This window comes from Hyaena hyaena, unplaced genomic scaffold (genome assembly GCF_003009895.1).
Source record: "Hyaena hyaena isolate Hyena2069 unplaced genomic scaffold, ASM300989v1 scaffold_882, whole genome shotgun sequence".
In the NCBI taxonomy this organism is placed as follows: domain Eukaryota; kingdom Metazoa; phylum Chordata; class Mammalia; order Carnivora; family Hyaenidae; genus Hyaena; species Hyaena hyaena.
In genome coordinates, this window is record NW_024081513.1 from 522,924 (window position 1) to 538,803 (window position 15,880).

The 15,880-nt window shown below is 37.0% G+C and overlaps 1 protein-coding gene across 2 annotated transcripts in view; it reads left to right on the forward strand.

The window, feature by feature from the left end:
• The first annotated feature begins 371 nt into the window (after window positions 1–371).
• Window positions 372–15,880, forward strand: part of MTMR2 (myotubularin related protein 2) — a 132,349-nt gene continuing 116,840 nt past the window's right edge. The window contains exons 1-2 of one of the 2 annotated variants that reach the window (XM_039220323.1): window positions 959–1,050; window positions 9,530–9,600. Coding sequence is in view for 1 of the 2 variants with exons in the window: in XM_039220322.1 (XP_039076253.1) it covers window positions 971–1,050 (80 nt within the window). In the remaining variant the exon portion in view is untranslated. Of the gene's footprint in view, window positions 1,051–9,529; window positions 9,601–15,880 lie in introns of both variants that reach the window. The other variant, XM_039220322.1, reaches the window with a different exon arrangement.

Here is a 15,880-nt window from a genome sequence, read left to right on the forward strand (position 1 = left end):
CTTCCCTGCCACCCTTCCTATATATTCCTGTCCATTTATTGCAGTTGTATTAGGAACTCTTTATACGCATTAATATATGCATCCTAACAACCTTTATGAGGTAGGTAGTAATATTAACATCTAATATTTGAGCGCTTACTATGTGCCAAAAATTGTTGAAAGCATGTTATGTGCACTAACTCATCCAATCCGTGAAGTCATTAGTCTCCCTATTTTACAGCTAAGGAAGTCGACAGTCTATGCCTTGGGCTACACTGCATGTAACCGGCAGATGCAGGACTTGAACTCATGTCTGACTCGCTAAACCAGCTTTTAATAGCTATTTAATAATAATTATTCAATTATTAGTTTCGGTCCCAAATCTGGTGAAGACTTCACCATTCCTAGTTTGCTCACCCTTTACGTTCCCCTATGTTCTTTCCCTTCGTGATTCTCCACGTTCTGTCTGCCCCTTCACCCTACTGCTGGCCCACATTCCGTTATTACTCCGTCGTCTCACTGTCCTTGACCCGCACCTTTCCTGCCTCAGTCATCCCCCTACCTGTCAGCCTTGTCCCTTTCTTCCCCGGAGACCTTAGTCCCTAATATTCCCTTAATCCTCTCTCTCATTTCTAAAATTCCCTCTCCTCCCACGGGGTCCTCGTCTCCTCAGACTCCGGGGACTCTCTCCCGCCCGGGGCGGCCACCTCCCTTTCCCAGGGTCTAGAGGCCGCGCGGGACACGCAGCGAGCGCACGCAGCGAGCGCAGCGCGTCGGGGCCGCAGTCGGAGGGGCGCCGCGGGGTCCTCCCGCTCCTCGGCGGCCCCTGGGCGCGGTGCAGTCTGGGGGAACATGGCCGCTTCCGGTCTCCCTCCCGGGCCGGCGCTGGCCTGACCGCGGCCCCTGCCCGGCGCACTCCGCCCTCCGCTCCTCCCGCCCCGCCGCCGCGGAGGTCGCTTCAGCCTTTCCCTCCCGCTGCCCCCGCCGCGCCATGGAGAAGAGCTCGAGCTGCGAGAGTCTTGGCTCCCAGCCGCCCGCGGCGCGGCCGCCCAGCGTGGACTCCCTGTCCAGGTAACCAGGATGCCCGCGGCCCCGCCCAGCGCCCGAGAGGGATGGAGAGGGGCCGGGGACCCGCTGGCTGGTGCCCCACCTCTCGGACGGTGCTTCCGAAGGCTGCGCCGAAATTCCTTCCCTGGGACTTGGGAGCCACTTCTTCCTCCCCCTGTGGGGGTTAGAGGCTGGGAAAAGGGAGGTTAAAACTCACTGCCGCCTTATCGGTGATTCTACCTTTCGTACAACGATCTCGTTTTTATCCCTGGTTGAGGCAGCCCCGGTTCATTAGTTTCTCTTTCCATCTCGAATATTTTTTTGGACAGCCCTTCCCCCAGCCACCATCCCTCATTTCCTCTCTCTCTGCCTTTCTTTCTGTACTGTACTCTTTTCAAAACCATCCTTCAGTCTTTCCTCCATTGTCCGTATGTCTTTGATTTTTGGATTCTTGCCCACCCTTTCCTCTTTTTTTCCATCACTTCACTTCCTTATCTCTTTCATGATTTTTCCTATACTCTGACCATCCACCACCCTTTGCGTTTTAAAAATGTAAATAAAAATGCCCACTGTAACGTTTCTTTTCTAAATCTTACAGCGGAAAGTCATTATCTAGGAATCTGAGTAGCCCTTAACCCCAGAGTGAATAATGAGTGGTAGTTTTCTTCCTTCTTGAACTACCGGTTCTCCTGGTTATTTCTCTTGTACCAGATGGGATTTTTTCTTCCCCTGGAATTTTGAGGAGGACTTTCGTATGCAGTTTTGCAGACAGCTGTTGTGAATATTAACTAGACATGTTTTGGATGAATTTTTTCCTTTGGTTTTAAACAGTGATTTAAAAATTTGGGAGGAAGTAATAGAAGACCTGTGTGTATTATATATCCACTATGAAATCAGGGTTTTTCCCATCGAAAAATAGTCTAATTGTTATTAGATACTGATCTGCTATATGAAAACATAATTTTCATTTTCTTCTGAATAAATTGAAGTTTCTCCCTTTTAATTCATTTTGGACTTCACTAAATATGGGTGATACTGCCATGTTTTCCTATTACTGTTCAGATCTCATTGGGAAATTATTAGGTGATACCATCATTACAAATTAAGATTATCTTCCTAAAGCACTCGTAGCAGCCTACCCACACTTTTTTCAGAGTTCTTAACAAACACAGTATAATTGTTGGTTTAATTGTCTTTTTTATTAGGCTGTAAGCTACTGGAGGGCAAGGACCTTACTCATTTTTTTATTTCCAGCATTTAACAGAGAAGCTGTATGTCAGAGGTGCTCAATAAACATTTTTTGAATTTGTAGATATAATTACCCAGGAGACAAGAATTTTTCTTTGCATTCAATCACATATATTGTACATTTGTTTCAAGTATTTTTAAAATTTTATGTTTATTACTCTGAAATTTAGAAAGCTGAGATTTAAAATTAAGCAGGAAACATGTTGGAAAATTATAATTTTATAGGAAAGTTACAAATGACAGCTATGGTTCAGGATAAAACATAAAACAAATGAGGCAACCAGTAATCCCACCCAAGCAAGAGGGTTTAGAACCACAGGAGGCAGCATAGTATAGAATAGCTGCATTGTAGACATTTGTTAGAAAGTTTAAATTTAGGGGCGCCTGGGTGGCTTAGTCGGTTAAGCGTCCGACTTTCGCTTAGGTCATGATCTCGCGGTTCGTGGGTTCGAGCCCCGCGTCGGGCTCTGTGCTGACTGCCAGCTCAGAGCCTGGAGCCTGTTTCAGTCTGTGACTCCCTCTCTCTCTGACCCTCCCCTGCTCACGCTGTCTCTCTCTCTCTCTCCTAGAAATAAATAAAATATTTAAAAAAAATTAAAAAAAGAAAAAAAAAGAAAGTTTAAATTTAAACTTATCTAGGCTAACAGTCAATTGTAGGTACTTCTAATACAGAGGCAGGGTAGACAATCATGATTATAATAGCTTTGCTAAATGGCTATACAGTAGTTTAAATTTTTACTTTGATAGCTTATGATGAAGCAAAATATCAATGTTTGGACTGTATTATCTCAGCCTTTTGGAGAAATGTTGCGGTTAAGTTGTAGTTTATTTTTATGCCTTCTGTGTTTTACAATTAGGAAATTTTTAATTTCAGATTTTCAGTTAGGAAATTGCCATGTGAATTTTTTTATACCTCCCCTACAATAATAGTTTATATGTTCAGTGTGTTTCTTGTGTCATTTACAGACTACATTGACACAAATTTCTGCTGAATTTAGCTCCAAGAAAAATTGTTTATGCAAAAAATGTATTCTTCCCATTTGTTTGAAAATAGAAACTATGTAACCAGATCTTTCTCTACAATTTAGCGAAGAGACTTCGGTTAGATTTGTAACTGAAGTTGGTAATACACTCCTCTCTAATTTCTTCAAGTACTTCTACTATTAGATGAATTCAGTTTAAAAATAATATTATATTTAAGTGTGTTAATTTATAAGTTGTTTTATGCTTTTCTGGGATATAGGAAGAATATAAATCTGAAAAACAATACATTAGTCTTTCTGGTTGCCCATTGTTTTTTTGAAAATGACACACCATTGCATTTGGGTAACTGGCTTTTGTGGGCTCTGTAGTTCACACTAAACACATGTTGAATCTTGATATCTATTGATATCTGTATCTATCTATATATCTGTCAATCTATATCTGTAGTCATCTCCGTGTTGCTGTTGCAGGTCTAGGCCTTCCCTTCTAGGTCATCATAGACTTGATGCTTTTTGGCCAGAAAAGAGTGATTTTATTTTTCATATGATATCCAGCTGGCAGTTTCCTCATCAGCTATAGTTATGCATCCTTAAAAAAACTAATTTTCTTTGGTGAGTCTTGCTTGGAGTTGCTTGACTTCAGTGAGCTGTTCGGTAGCTCTTGTATATTCTGCTGTTTTCCATTCTTCAATATGTCTAGCCCCATAGAGAGAGAGTTGGGAAAAAATTCACTTCAGCACATTGACAACCTAGCTATATTCTGTAATTCAATTCTTGTTGTTCTTGCTCTGATTCTTGACATAAGTATGGCTTATACCGGATAGAGTTAAAACAATACTGTGGCCTAGATTTGATAGCTAGGGTAGGCCTGAGCCTTAGATTTGTATAAGTTATGCAGCAGAATTTGACACTATATTAGTAGTATTTGGCCTTCTTAGTCTGGTTTTCCATTTTTTTCAGTTTGTACACTGTTATAAAATGCACTACTTGAGTGGGTTTCTTTGATTATTTTTTACTATGCATAATCAAATAAATGCTGACACATCCAGTGCCAGATAGGTGCCCAGTGAACATTTGAATAAAGAATGGTTGACTGAATGTTCATCGTTCTTTTATATGTTGTGTCCACTCAAAGGATTAAAAAGCGTTTTCTTATGTTGAATTTGGCCTGTAAAGCCACAGTTTCAGGTTCAAGCTAAAGTTATTTTTGCTTGACACAAATATGTGTCTCTTGACACACTGAGCGGGTTTAATTGATTATGTTATCTTTTCTGTGCTCAGTCCTATAGATCTTCACAACAGTGTGTTCCCTTCACCAACTTGCTTTTCTGTCTGCTACTCTTGATTATTTTGGTTTCTTTCTGTCTAACTTATCTTGTCAGTCATTTTATTTAATGCCTATTTCTTTCATCCTTTATATACCCTCATGCTGTAGCTATTCTGGGCACCACTTGTTTGTCTCAGATTATTTTGGTGTAAAAGTTCATTGCTAGTCTATAAATTCATTAGCATTTATATTTACTTATTTATATGCACATGTTTACATTTAACTTAGAAAAGTAAAGGGTGGTACACAGAATATACCCAAAAACGTAGTCTTCAATTAATTACATTTTTTAAGGTATGTGTTTTCCTTTAAAATTATCATCATCTGAAAATAGCAAATCCTGGATTTTTGTTTCCATGAATTTTGACGGTACTTAGTAGTCTGAAAAGGGAGAAAAGTTTTTGAGATTTCTGAGACACATTTTGTTGTAAGGTCTTATCTTTAGTTTCAGTCTCAAAGTCACTTAGAGGTGATATGTTGATAGGAAATATCCTTTCAGTCGTTTTCCAGTAGTGGTGATGGATTTGTGTCCAATCACACATTCTTACCCACTCCCCTTGTGACTCTTGGCATGTCTTCCGAGGCAGCTGACCAGGATTAGTGCTGGAAACTCGCTGTGCAACTTAGTGAGACTCACAGGTTGAACTTCCAGTGTTGGCCATATAACTAGCACCTGTGTCAGACATAGAATGTCTTGGTCACTTAAAAACTACTTATTTTGGATTTCATTTTTCCAGGACCCTAAAAGAACTTTAAAGTTCTGTCAGATGAGATCCAGTGATATTATTAACTAATCAATAATTACTGTGTAGATTTTTCTGAAGGAACATTTAAGAAGATTAATTACTAGTCAAAAGTATACAAGTATATTAGAGCTGAGATTGGGTTCCCTATATGTTTTCTTCTTTCCTCTTTATGCTATCATCAGTAATCTTCTATTAATGTAGATCATTAGTTCCCAAATCAATAGCATCAGCATCCCTTGGGGATTTGTTGAAACTATAGATTCCCTGATCTTACCTCAGATCTAATTGGATAAAAAACTCTAGGGGTGAAGCCTGTGGTTTGTTTTAGCTAGTCCTCCAGGTGATCCTAAACTAAGAATTTGAGAGCCACTGCCTTGGGTCTTTTACTAATTGTTTTCTAATAACTCCATCAATATTTGTTAAAGTAGACTAAGTTAAAGGCTGTGTTACAACTACCATAAGCCTATTACTGAAAGCATTTTTGTACAAATATGGATTGAAGTAGTGGAAGGTAAAAGTTATCTCTTGTGGATTTATAATATCCAATTTTAGGAAATTTCCCGAGGTTTTTTTTTTTCTTTTTCTCAGCCATGAGTAACACATCAGGAATATGTGTTTTAGGCCTTTTCTTAAAAATAGGTCTTTGGTAAGATACATCAGTGGTAACATTAAAAAAATATATTATAAATAAGTAATTCCAGGAAACCATCACCTGAACCAGTGAAGTCTGGATTACGCCCAAGGGAAGGAAATAACCCTGATACAGATGTCCAGAAAGCAGTAAGTTTATTTTGTAAAGGTGCCAAGTTCATGCTATTGTATTCAAAATCACCAGGGCCAAAGGTTGCATGTGATTCAGGACTTGACCAGTGGAAATGCTCTAGATTTTAGTAGAGAGTGTTTTTTCTTTTCGAGAAAATTAGGTTTGAATAGGTAAAACACTTCTATCTTTGTCCTATTGTTTGATTTAGTTAAACCTGTGGATAGGATTGAAAAGTATTGAGAGGTTATAATCAAGGACAGGGAGTGGTTTTATAAGCCTGCTTTCCACAGGAAGTCAGGTTAAAAATGGAGCTATTGGGGAAAAAAAGGTTGGTACAAAGTTATTAAAATTAAAGACATTGGTGAAGATGTCCTCTTAATGAAAATAATAACCTCAGTTCCCTTTCCTGTAATTCTGTTACACAGAACTAATTGCACTATTCTTCTTAATGTGTTTCTGTACATGTACCGATGCTGTCATCACTATAGACCGCTAATGTGCCACCTTTGTAATTCTTTCCCTGCCCAAGTACTTAGTACTTACTGTGGCAATAATCGCTGATGACTTTTCATTCTTTCAGAGACTCTTATTGGATGCGATTATCTCTTGGGCTCTTTAAAAACTTTTTAATCTGTATTAAATAAGGGCATTTGCTATGTTTTCAATATAATAGGAATTAACTTTTAAAATATGTTTTAGGGGTCCCCGGGTGGCTCAGTCTGTTAAGCATCTGACTCTTATCTCGGCTCAGGTCGGGCTCCACACTGGGCGTGGGGTCTAACTTAGGATTCTCTCCCTCTCTCTCTGCCCCTTCCCTGCTTGCACATGTGCAGATACTCACACTCTCTCTCTCTCTCTCTCTCTCAAAATAAATAAATAAACATTAAAAAAATATGTTTTAGGGACGGCTGGGTGGCTCACTTGGTTAAGCATCTAACTTCAGCTCAGGTCATGATATTGCAGTTTGTGAGTTTGAGCCCTGCATTGGGCTCTGTGCTGACAGCTCAGAGCCTGGATCCTCCTTCAGATTCTGTGTCTCCCCCTCTCTCTGCCTCTCTCATGCTCATACTCTGTCTTTTTCTGTCTCTCAATAATAAATAAAAAATGTTAAAAATTTTTAAAAAATGTGTTTTAAACTGTATACTTCAAAAGCCCTAAACAGTGATACTTGGAAAACTCCTCTTATTTTTTTAAAGTTAGGGTTTAGATTTCACAGAGTATAACAGAAAATCCAAACTAACTGGCTTAGCTAAGATAATTTTAGTTTTTCACCGGTATAAAGGCCAGCGGTAGTCAGTACAGATCTGATATAGTGGGCCCAAAGTGTTAAGGGCAACGACTCTTTATTCCAATGTTATCTCATGAACAGAACTGCTCTTGGAGCGCTAACCTTTGCATTCATTGAAGTCACGGGAAAGGAGGAAGGGAAGAAGAAAGGTATGTTCTCTCTCTTTAAAGGATTCTTTTTTGAAGATAATATGCAGTCTTTTAAGCTTCTATACAGTTGGCCAGAACATGTTCCCATGGCTGTACGTAGCCAAAAGGAAGGCTAGCATATATAGTCTCTTCTGGGAGGCTTGTGCTGAGCTAAAAATCGGAGGTTCTGTCTGTAAGAAATAGGAGAGAAGCTAATTGGAGATAATTAGCTTCTTCATATTACATAAATGAATCATTTTAGCGAGGAAGACATTTTCTGGTTAAAGTCTACAATACTTCACTTATGGTAGAGGCATTCTGAGACTCATAAAGACAGTGACCAAGGTAGAAAATGCACTGAGAGACATGATAGACCAGAAAAGAAAACTGTATCTTGGAGCACTCTAAACTCCAGTTATTTAAACTTTCTACTTTTTTGTGTATTATTTTGGGCCAGATTTTTATAATCCTAATCAGGGATTATAACATAAAAGAGTTATAGTTATTAATTGTCAGCTCATGAAGTGAAAGGCAAATGGAAATGAAATGAAGAATGATCAGCTGTACTATTTCACTTTTTACTTCCTTTGAAGAGCTCAAGGAATTGCATGGTAAAATAGTGGTGTGCTGAGGATGGTGGCCTACACTACTTCTTCTTCTGCAGTTCTCAGTTTATTTCCAAGCCATGTATCCATGTGTTTTATCTCCCTCCAAAACACTGCATCAGGTTCTACTTAGGTATTTTCTCTAATTTTAGTCCTAAAGGTTTGGTTTCTGTAAGGGAAATAAATCTGGACATTTGGGGCCATGTTAGTTTCTGAGTGCTTTTGCCAATATTTTGTGTGTGTTTTTATATCTTTGATTTACAAATTTGAAAATTTACAGAAATCTGTGTTTATGCATTTTTGGGTTTTCTAATTTAAATGTTACTATTTTAAGCATGTAATGTCAAGCATAGTTGTTTAGTCATTTGGGAGTGAGTAGAAGAGGGTAGGGAAGTCTCCTCTGGATTGGATTATTCTTCGGGCTCAGAGGGTTTAATAGGCATGAGTAACCAATACATCTTAACAGAATTGCGTTCACAGATGACTGTAAGTGAGCACTTTTTCAAGTAGGACTTTGTTAGCAGGTCGTGTATTAGCAAAAGGAATAACTTTGGCTGATGATATGCTCCTGGTTATAAGGAGGTTAATTTTCTTGAGCTGTGCCAGGATACCCAGAAAGATCAAAAATAAAATTTTATACGATACAGATGTCCTCTGCTACTGGTATTGAATAATATTCTTCCATTATAACCAAAGGCAGTACCTAAAAATATAAGCTCCTGGGATAAGCTTTGCTTTTCAGATAATAGACAGTTATTCTATAAATTAATGTTATTGTGATTATTAATACTAACATAAATAATAAGTATAAATAATAACAATAATTTTGAGTGCTAAATCCTTTAATATGCATATTCTCCTATCCTCATAATTGTGTAAAATAAACAGTATTACTGTTTCCATTTTACACATGAGAAAACTGAAGATTAGGGAGAGCAGTTTGACATTTGGTCAAGTCTGTTTAATGTCAGGGTCTTCATAAAGAAATGATCATACCTGAAGATCTAATGTTCAAGGTCCAGGCCAAAACCTGGTAGTCAGAGGGCAGTCTTGAGTCAGGTTGATGGGTGGTAGAGTGCTTGGCTGCACCTCTGAGCAGGAAAAGGATAATGTGTACACAGTACATTAGTCCATGCAGAGTATGCATATTTGGAGAGAATTTTCTCTAGTTTGGAATGTTGTTTTCTTCAGACAGAACATTGGATGCTTTTTTTTTCTTTGCTTGATGATTAAGAGGATAGTGTCATTAAAACAATACTACATTTTGAATGTCAGATAAATTACAAAACATGGTGCCAAACCCTCCTCTTGCCATTCCCTATGCTGCAGGCTTTACAGAATAATGTAGAATACTTCACTGTAGGGTTCCTTAAATATCGAAATTCCCCTAAGTTCCTTTGTGTGTTTGTTTACAGTTAATGTGTTAAGAGCCATTGACATTTGAAGATCATCAGAAGTGAAGATAAAACATCTCAAAAATTATAATGTAAGTGAATGGGAAAATGGAATTAAACTGGACAGAAGTTAATATTGCCAACAATATTTCTGGAATCCATATACTTATACCTCAAATAAATTTATGCATTTGAATAACCAGTTACTTCAAACTTGAGCCCAATTCTAAGTCCCAATCCTTAAAATTCCCTGTTCTCTTCTGCCTGGAGTAAACAGTTGCTATGTTTTAGTCACTAGTAATTTTCCATTAAAATTCTTTGGGCTTCTGCGTAATGTTTTTTCCCCTTTTCTCTTTAGTAGTTTGCAGTTTGATGGCAACTCCTATTGTATTTAAAATATATGTGTGTATAGACTGAGGCCTTTGCTCTTCAGCTGCTGATGTATGTTTACCCAGTTTTAATTTTACTACCATTTTGTATGTTTCCTAGCCAAAAATATGACAGTAAGCTAGCTAGCCTCCTTCCTTCCTCCATCCTTCCCTTTCTTCCTCTCTATAAATATTTGTTTATCATATACTATGGCCTGCACATTATGCTAGATCCAGAATTCCTAAGACGTTGGTGCTCAAATGAGTTGTGTCATTTTTTTTATACAGGTAGAGACTTTAGAAATCATGTGGTATGACTAGGACTTGCGATGACCTCAAATGTGGCTGAGGACCACCTGCATATTTCAGTCACCTGTGTTGCTTGGTGGACATTTAGCTTCCTAGCTTCCAGTGCAGACATTCTGAATCATGGGGAGTAGGCCTGAGAATCTGCATTTAAAGTGAAAACCTTCAATCCAGATACTTTCTAGACTCTATAAGTTTGTAGACGCAGGAATAGACCTAGCGATGTTTAATAACTTACCCAAAGATACAATATGTGTTAGAAGGCCTGAGAAGATTGGTTTCATTTCCTCCAAAGTCACAGAGCTAATTAGTATTAGAAGTGTTCTCCTGACTCCCAGTTCTAGGCTTCGCTAAATCTTATAGGGACTTTGTTGGGCCAGGCAACTTCACTTCAATATATGTATACTTATACATATACACTGTGTATGTATAAAATCATAACTAATCCATCACTGGTATTGAAAAGATTGACTAAATGCACATATGGGTGTTGTTCATGAAAAATATGGATAACTTTTTTATCAGATCTATGACTGGTTCTGATTTTGAAATTGTTGGGTGGAAAATGACCTTGGTAGTCCAGGTAGATCCCCCACCCCCACCTTGGCCATGGTACTATTCCTATGTGGCCTTTAAGTTTTATGCTTCTGAGAAGGAGGGATTTGATTTAATTTTTGAGAGATGGTAACTAGCATAGTGCTTTGCAGATGGTAGGTGCTTGCCTATGAACAGTTTACTGTTAAAACTTTGGTTCCTCTCCCCCCACTTTGGAATCTATTAGAAACTATTAGGAGTGGTTTTATTTTCTTGGTACAGAATCTGACATTTTATTTTATTTTATTATTTTTTATTTTAGAGAGAGAGGAAGAGAAGTGGGGGAAAGGGAGTGAGAGAGAGAGAGAGAGAGAGAGAGAGAGAGAGAGAAGATCTTAAGTAGACTTCACACTCAGCATGGAGCCCAATGTGGGGCTCAATCCTTTGACCTTGGGGTCATGAACTGAGCCAAAATCAAGAGTCACCCGCTGAGCCACCCATGTGCCCCATGAATCTGATATTTTATATACCAAGCCAGAGACCTTAAACAATTGAAGTTATTTTATATTTTTAATATTGAATTATTATAGCTGATAGTCCCAGTACTCTGAGGGATTGAAATAGTCTAAATTATTTTTTGAATTAAAGAAGTTTGACTTAGTTTTAATATTGTGTGTATTTCGTATTGTATATGGTATACTGATAGTTACTGAATTATAATCTTAAATTAGGAAATGTAGTTTTCTAATTTTGGGGAAACATTCTATAATTCTCAAATTTATTAGTAAGTTTAACTATAAAATGCCACTTTCCAATTTTCTGTATTGTAAGATTTAAAGAAAGTGATATTTAAAATAAGTTTTTCATTTCTAATAAGTTTAAGTGATATAAATTTTCTTTCTATTAAATTTTTTTGCTCTGTTTTAACCATAGACCCAAAATCATAAATACTATACCTCTGAAAGGGAACTTTATCTACTATGTGATCTAACTTTTCATTTTTTTAAGTTAGGACACTAAAGTTAAGGGATTTGCCTAAGCAGAAGTTTTATGAATTCTGAAACAGCAGAATACTGTTTATGGTATTTCTATGATGATATGTGTGAAAAGCTTTAAAATGTCACACAAGTAGAATGTATTATGATTACTGCTATGTTGATAAGATGCCTGCTAAGTTTCCTTGTGACTTAACTGTAAATTTTCACTATTGTTTAAAGTCAGAAAAAGAAATTGGTCAGATCTTACTGAATCTCCTTTTATTGTGCAGGTTCACTAAATTTCTCTTTCACTGTGTGTAATCTAATCCAGATTGTCACCTTATAAAATTGCACAAAATACTCAGGATGCTTTTTCTATATTGGAAGAGTTTTGTCGGCCATTTTCCATTGGAAAATGAATGAATGCTCAGTTTTATCCCTCAGTGTAATCAAAGTAGCTAATAGTAATATTAACATATTTCAGTGTAGTTTTTGTGGTTACAAAGCTATTTGACCTACATCATCTCCACTGTTTCTCATAACAGCCTTGTGAGGTCAATCTTTGACAGATGAGTGACTCAAGCTCAGAGAAATGACGTGATTATTCAGTCTCCTGTGCGTAAGAGGTAGAGTTGGAACTTAAACTTTGATTCTAAATGCCATTCTGTTTCCACTGTCCAGCATAAATCATAACATGGAGCTCCTGAAGTTTCATGGAGTATACATCTTACTATTTAAAAGAAATTCTGAATATTGGAAAATTGATGACAGGTTGGTTTATCTTGTCTAGCCAGCCTAATTATTCAGTGCATACTTCTCTTTAGAAGACTAACTCTTGTTGCTACTCTTAAAAAGTCTAACTCTTGTTGCTACTCTTAAAAACTTAACAAGAGTTTCAGGTATCTTTTGGATCAAAGACTCATTCTCAGCATGGCTACCAGTATGTGCTACTTAAAATTATTTGAGTGTTTAAATGTTTGAAACAGTAGTATGTTGAACTATACAAACTCAAAAAATATACTATGATATGATACAACACAATGTACTGAAACATCTTGATTCTTTCTTAGTCCTTGGTTCTTTAGTTCTCATTCTGCTTCTTGACTGTGACTCTGGATGGGTAACTTGATTTCTGTGAGCCTGATCCCCTTATCTGGAGAAAGGGTAAAACGATATCTTTTACAGGGTTGCTGTGAGGCCTAAATATGAGGATTGATGATGCTGACAGTAATAAGAAAAAATCAGCTAACAGCTGTGTACTGTGTACCATGTGGTAGGCACTGTTTTAAGTATTTTACATATATTGGGGCACCTGGGTGGCTCAGTCAGTCAAGCATCCAACTCTTGATCTCATCTCAGGTCTTGATCTCAGGGTCTTGAGTTCAAGCCCCATGTTGGGCTCCACACTGGGCGTGGAGCCTACTTAAAAAAAGTATTTTACATATATTAATTCATTTAGTTTTCATAACAATACTGCAAAGCATAAGAATTGTTACTATTCCCACTTTGTAGATGCAAAAACTGAGGCACAGATAAGTGAAGTAACTTCCTCAAGGTTAGACAGGGTGACTGAACCAGAATTTAGTAACAGGCAGTCTAGCCCTAGAGTTGGGTAGTATGTTTGGAAGGTAGTGTATGTATGAGAGTGCTTTGAACTTGTAAAGGGCTATGCTAATGTTAAATATTAATACTTTAAAAAATTGTTTAAAAAGAGAGATATGTTCCTCATCCTTGTTATATAGAGAAAAAAGGCAAAAACAAGCAAGAAAAAAATCTTTTTATGATTTATGATTTTTAACAATTAACCTCACAAATTTGGAAGAATATTAGCAATTTTGGAGAGATAAATTACTGAATGATGCTAATACATTGGATTTTTAATTTAACCTTTCCAGGCTAGAATGAGAAAGAGACATTGAGCACTTTTCCTTTCCTGCTAAATGTTTTAACTTAATGACTGGAAAACAAAGCTAAATAACTGTGTTAATTTATGGGACTTTAAAGTTTGTGCAGACTAGTTTTATCTCCTTACACTGTCAGGGGAGTGACTAGTTAATAATAATAATTAGTTTTGCTTTGTCTGGGATTTTTTAAAAAAGCAAATCTCTAGGTAGTCTCAAGAATGAATATATGACTTTCTGGTTTTAATGCTGAATTCAGATTTGCATGATGGGATGGGAAAATCACACGTGAAGTCATTTGTCAAGGCATGAATTCCTATATATTTTCTGTTTGTCCAGCTGAAAGTGTTTTTGAGTAAGCATTTGTTGCGTAATAGGTCAACTGTCCTTTTTTGTTGTTTCTGACCTTGTATTTCAATTTGGGATGGATGCGTTTGTTTCTAAAAGGAAATGCACTTTCAGAGCCGTGCACTTTTGAGTTCTAATGATGTGACCAATTTTCAGTTTAGTATGACATTTTCTCAGCTACACTGAACTATAAATAACTTCCCCTCTAGGCTACTTATGAATCCATATAAGTTTTAATTTTAGCTCTTGTCTTCTGAGTTTGAGTCAGTTTTAGAAGTCTGAGAAATTCTTTTAAGGGGCTGCTGAGGGTTTTGGGATTCGCCCTGGGACTCAAGGTGCCTCTTACTCCATTTTTACCCCATCCCCTGTGGACACTTGCATTTTGGCTAGAATATTTTGGCTTTTGCTTGTTTATTTATTTATATTTCTAGATAAGAGCTTTGAAGAAACACTACTCTGCAGAAAAAAAAAGTATGTAAGGCATTTCCTTTACAGCTTTTTCACACTTGCTGGTGCATTACCACATAATATGCCCTGACTTTTGGGAAATATAGTTGACAGACCTGAAAACAAAATAATAAAATTAAACTGTACCCAAGGTCACGTGTACCTTAGAACCTTGGGATTTTCCAGACAGAGTGCCAACATGCGCCAGCTGTCCCAGAGCTCAAATCCCCCTTTGTTTCTCTGAAGAATACAAAATGTAGTCTCTCTTCTCTATCTGTCAGATGCCATGATGATAAGATCACTTATGCTGTATCTTTTATACTATAGATTGGTTAAGAAATTTAGGGTTCTGGTGTAGCATTTAAAAAATATTTATAAGCTGTAAATTAATTTGGTTTGGGTAGTTGTTTTTCTATTTTGGGGATCCTATAAATATTCTGACAATAAGTCTTTTGTGTCCCAATGTTTTATACACACTGCAGGCCTTTTATTATTTTTTTAAATAAAATTTTGAACAGAATGACTGGTAGAGCATGAACAGTGCTTATGACACTATGATCCATTGTGTAAGCACTGAAAGCAAATTTGCATTCCTCGAAAAGCTTGTCCACAGTCAGAATATAGAACACATTCTTTAATGTTCTTGGGCAAACATGTTATGTGTGTGCTCAGGACATTAGTTTCAAGAGAATACTTTTTTAAAAAGATCTTTTCTTTCCTTGGACTACTGAAGAAAAGTTAAATTGGCAGTAGGAGGGAGTGAAGCGATTTAAATAAGGCAAGTGGCTTAGATTTTATTCTAATGATTATGGTCAATAGTAACTGGAAGTAAAAGACATGCAGCCTCTCCCAGATCCTCTGCAGGCATTTGTTTATCAGGATATACGAAAAGATAGGCGACTTGTTTTCAGGCTGGTTTGAATTAAGAGTGTATAATGCTAGTATATTTATCTGTACTTTTAATTTTCGGACATACTTTTTTACTTTTGGTAGAAATGTTTTTACTGGGTTTTGAAATATTAGATCAGGAGAAGTAAGAGTAATATATGGCCACTGTTAGTGCTTGGATATTATATTTCTGTTCGTTATTATGAAATACCTCCACGTGTACTACAGTGAATGACAGTAAAGTAATGATAATTCCATTAAGAGTCCAGCAAACCAGTAGAGCCAGAGAGGTTCAGTGCTTTGCTAATTAATGGTTACACTGAAAAATACAGGATGGAATTGGCTTTGTGAATGAAGCTTTGGGCAGTCGTCTGTTTGAATACATCAGAAGTTACAAAGGATGTGTGTGTATGTGCGTGTAAAATATGTATACCTATGTAAAATAAAAAAATGTAAGTATATTTATAAATAAGAATAAATGTAGAAAAATATAAATATAATATGTATTTATACATATATTAAAAACAACCTCATCCTGATATTTGTTCATTTTAAATGATTCATCAAACTGTTTTTTAAGTTTAAAAGTTAGTACATGCAGTT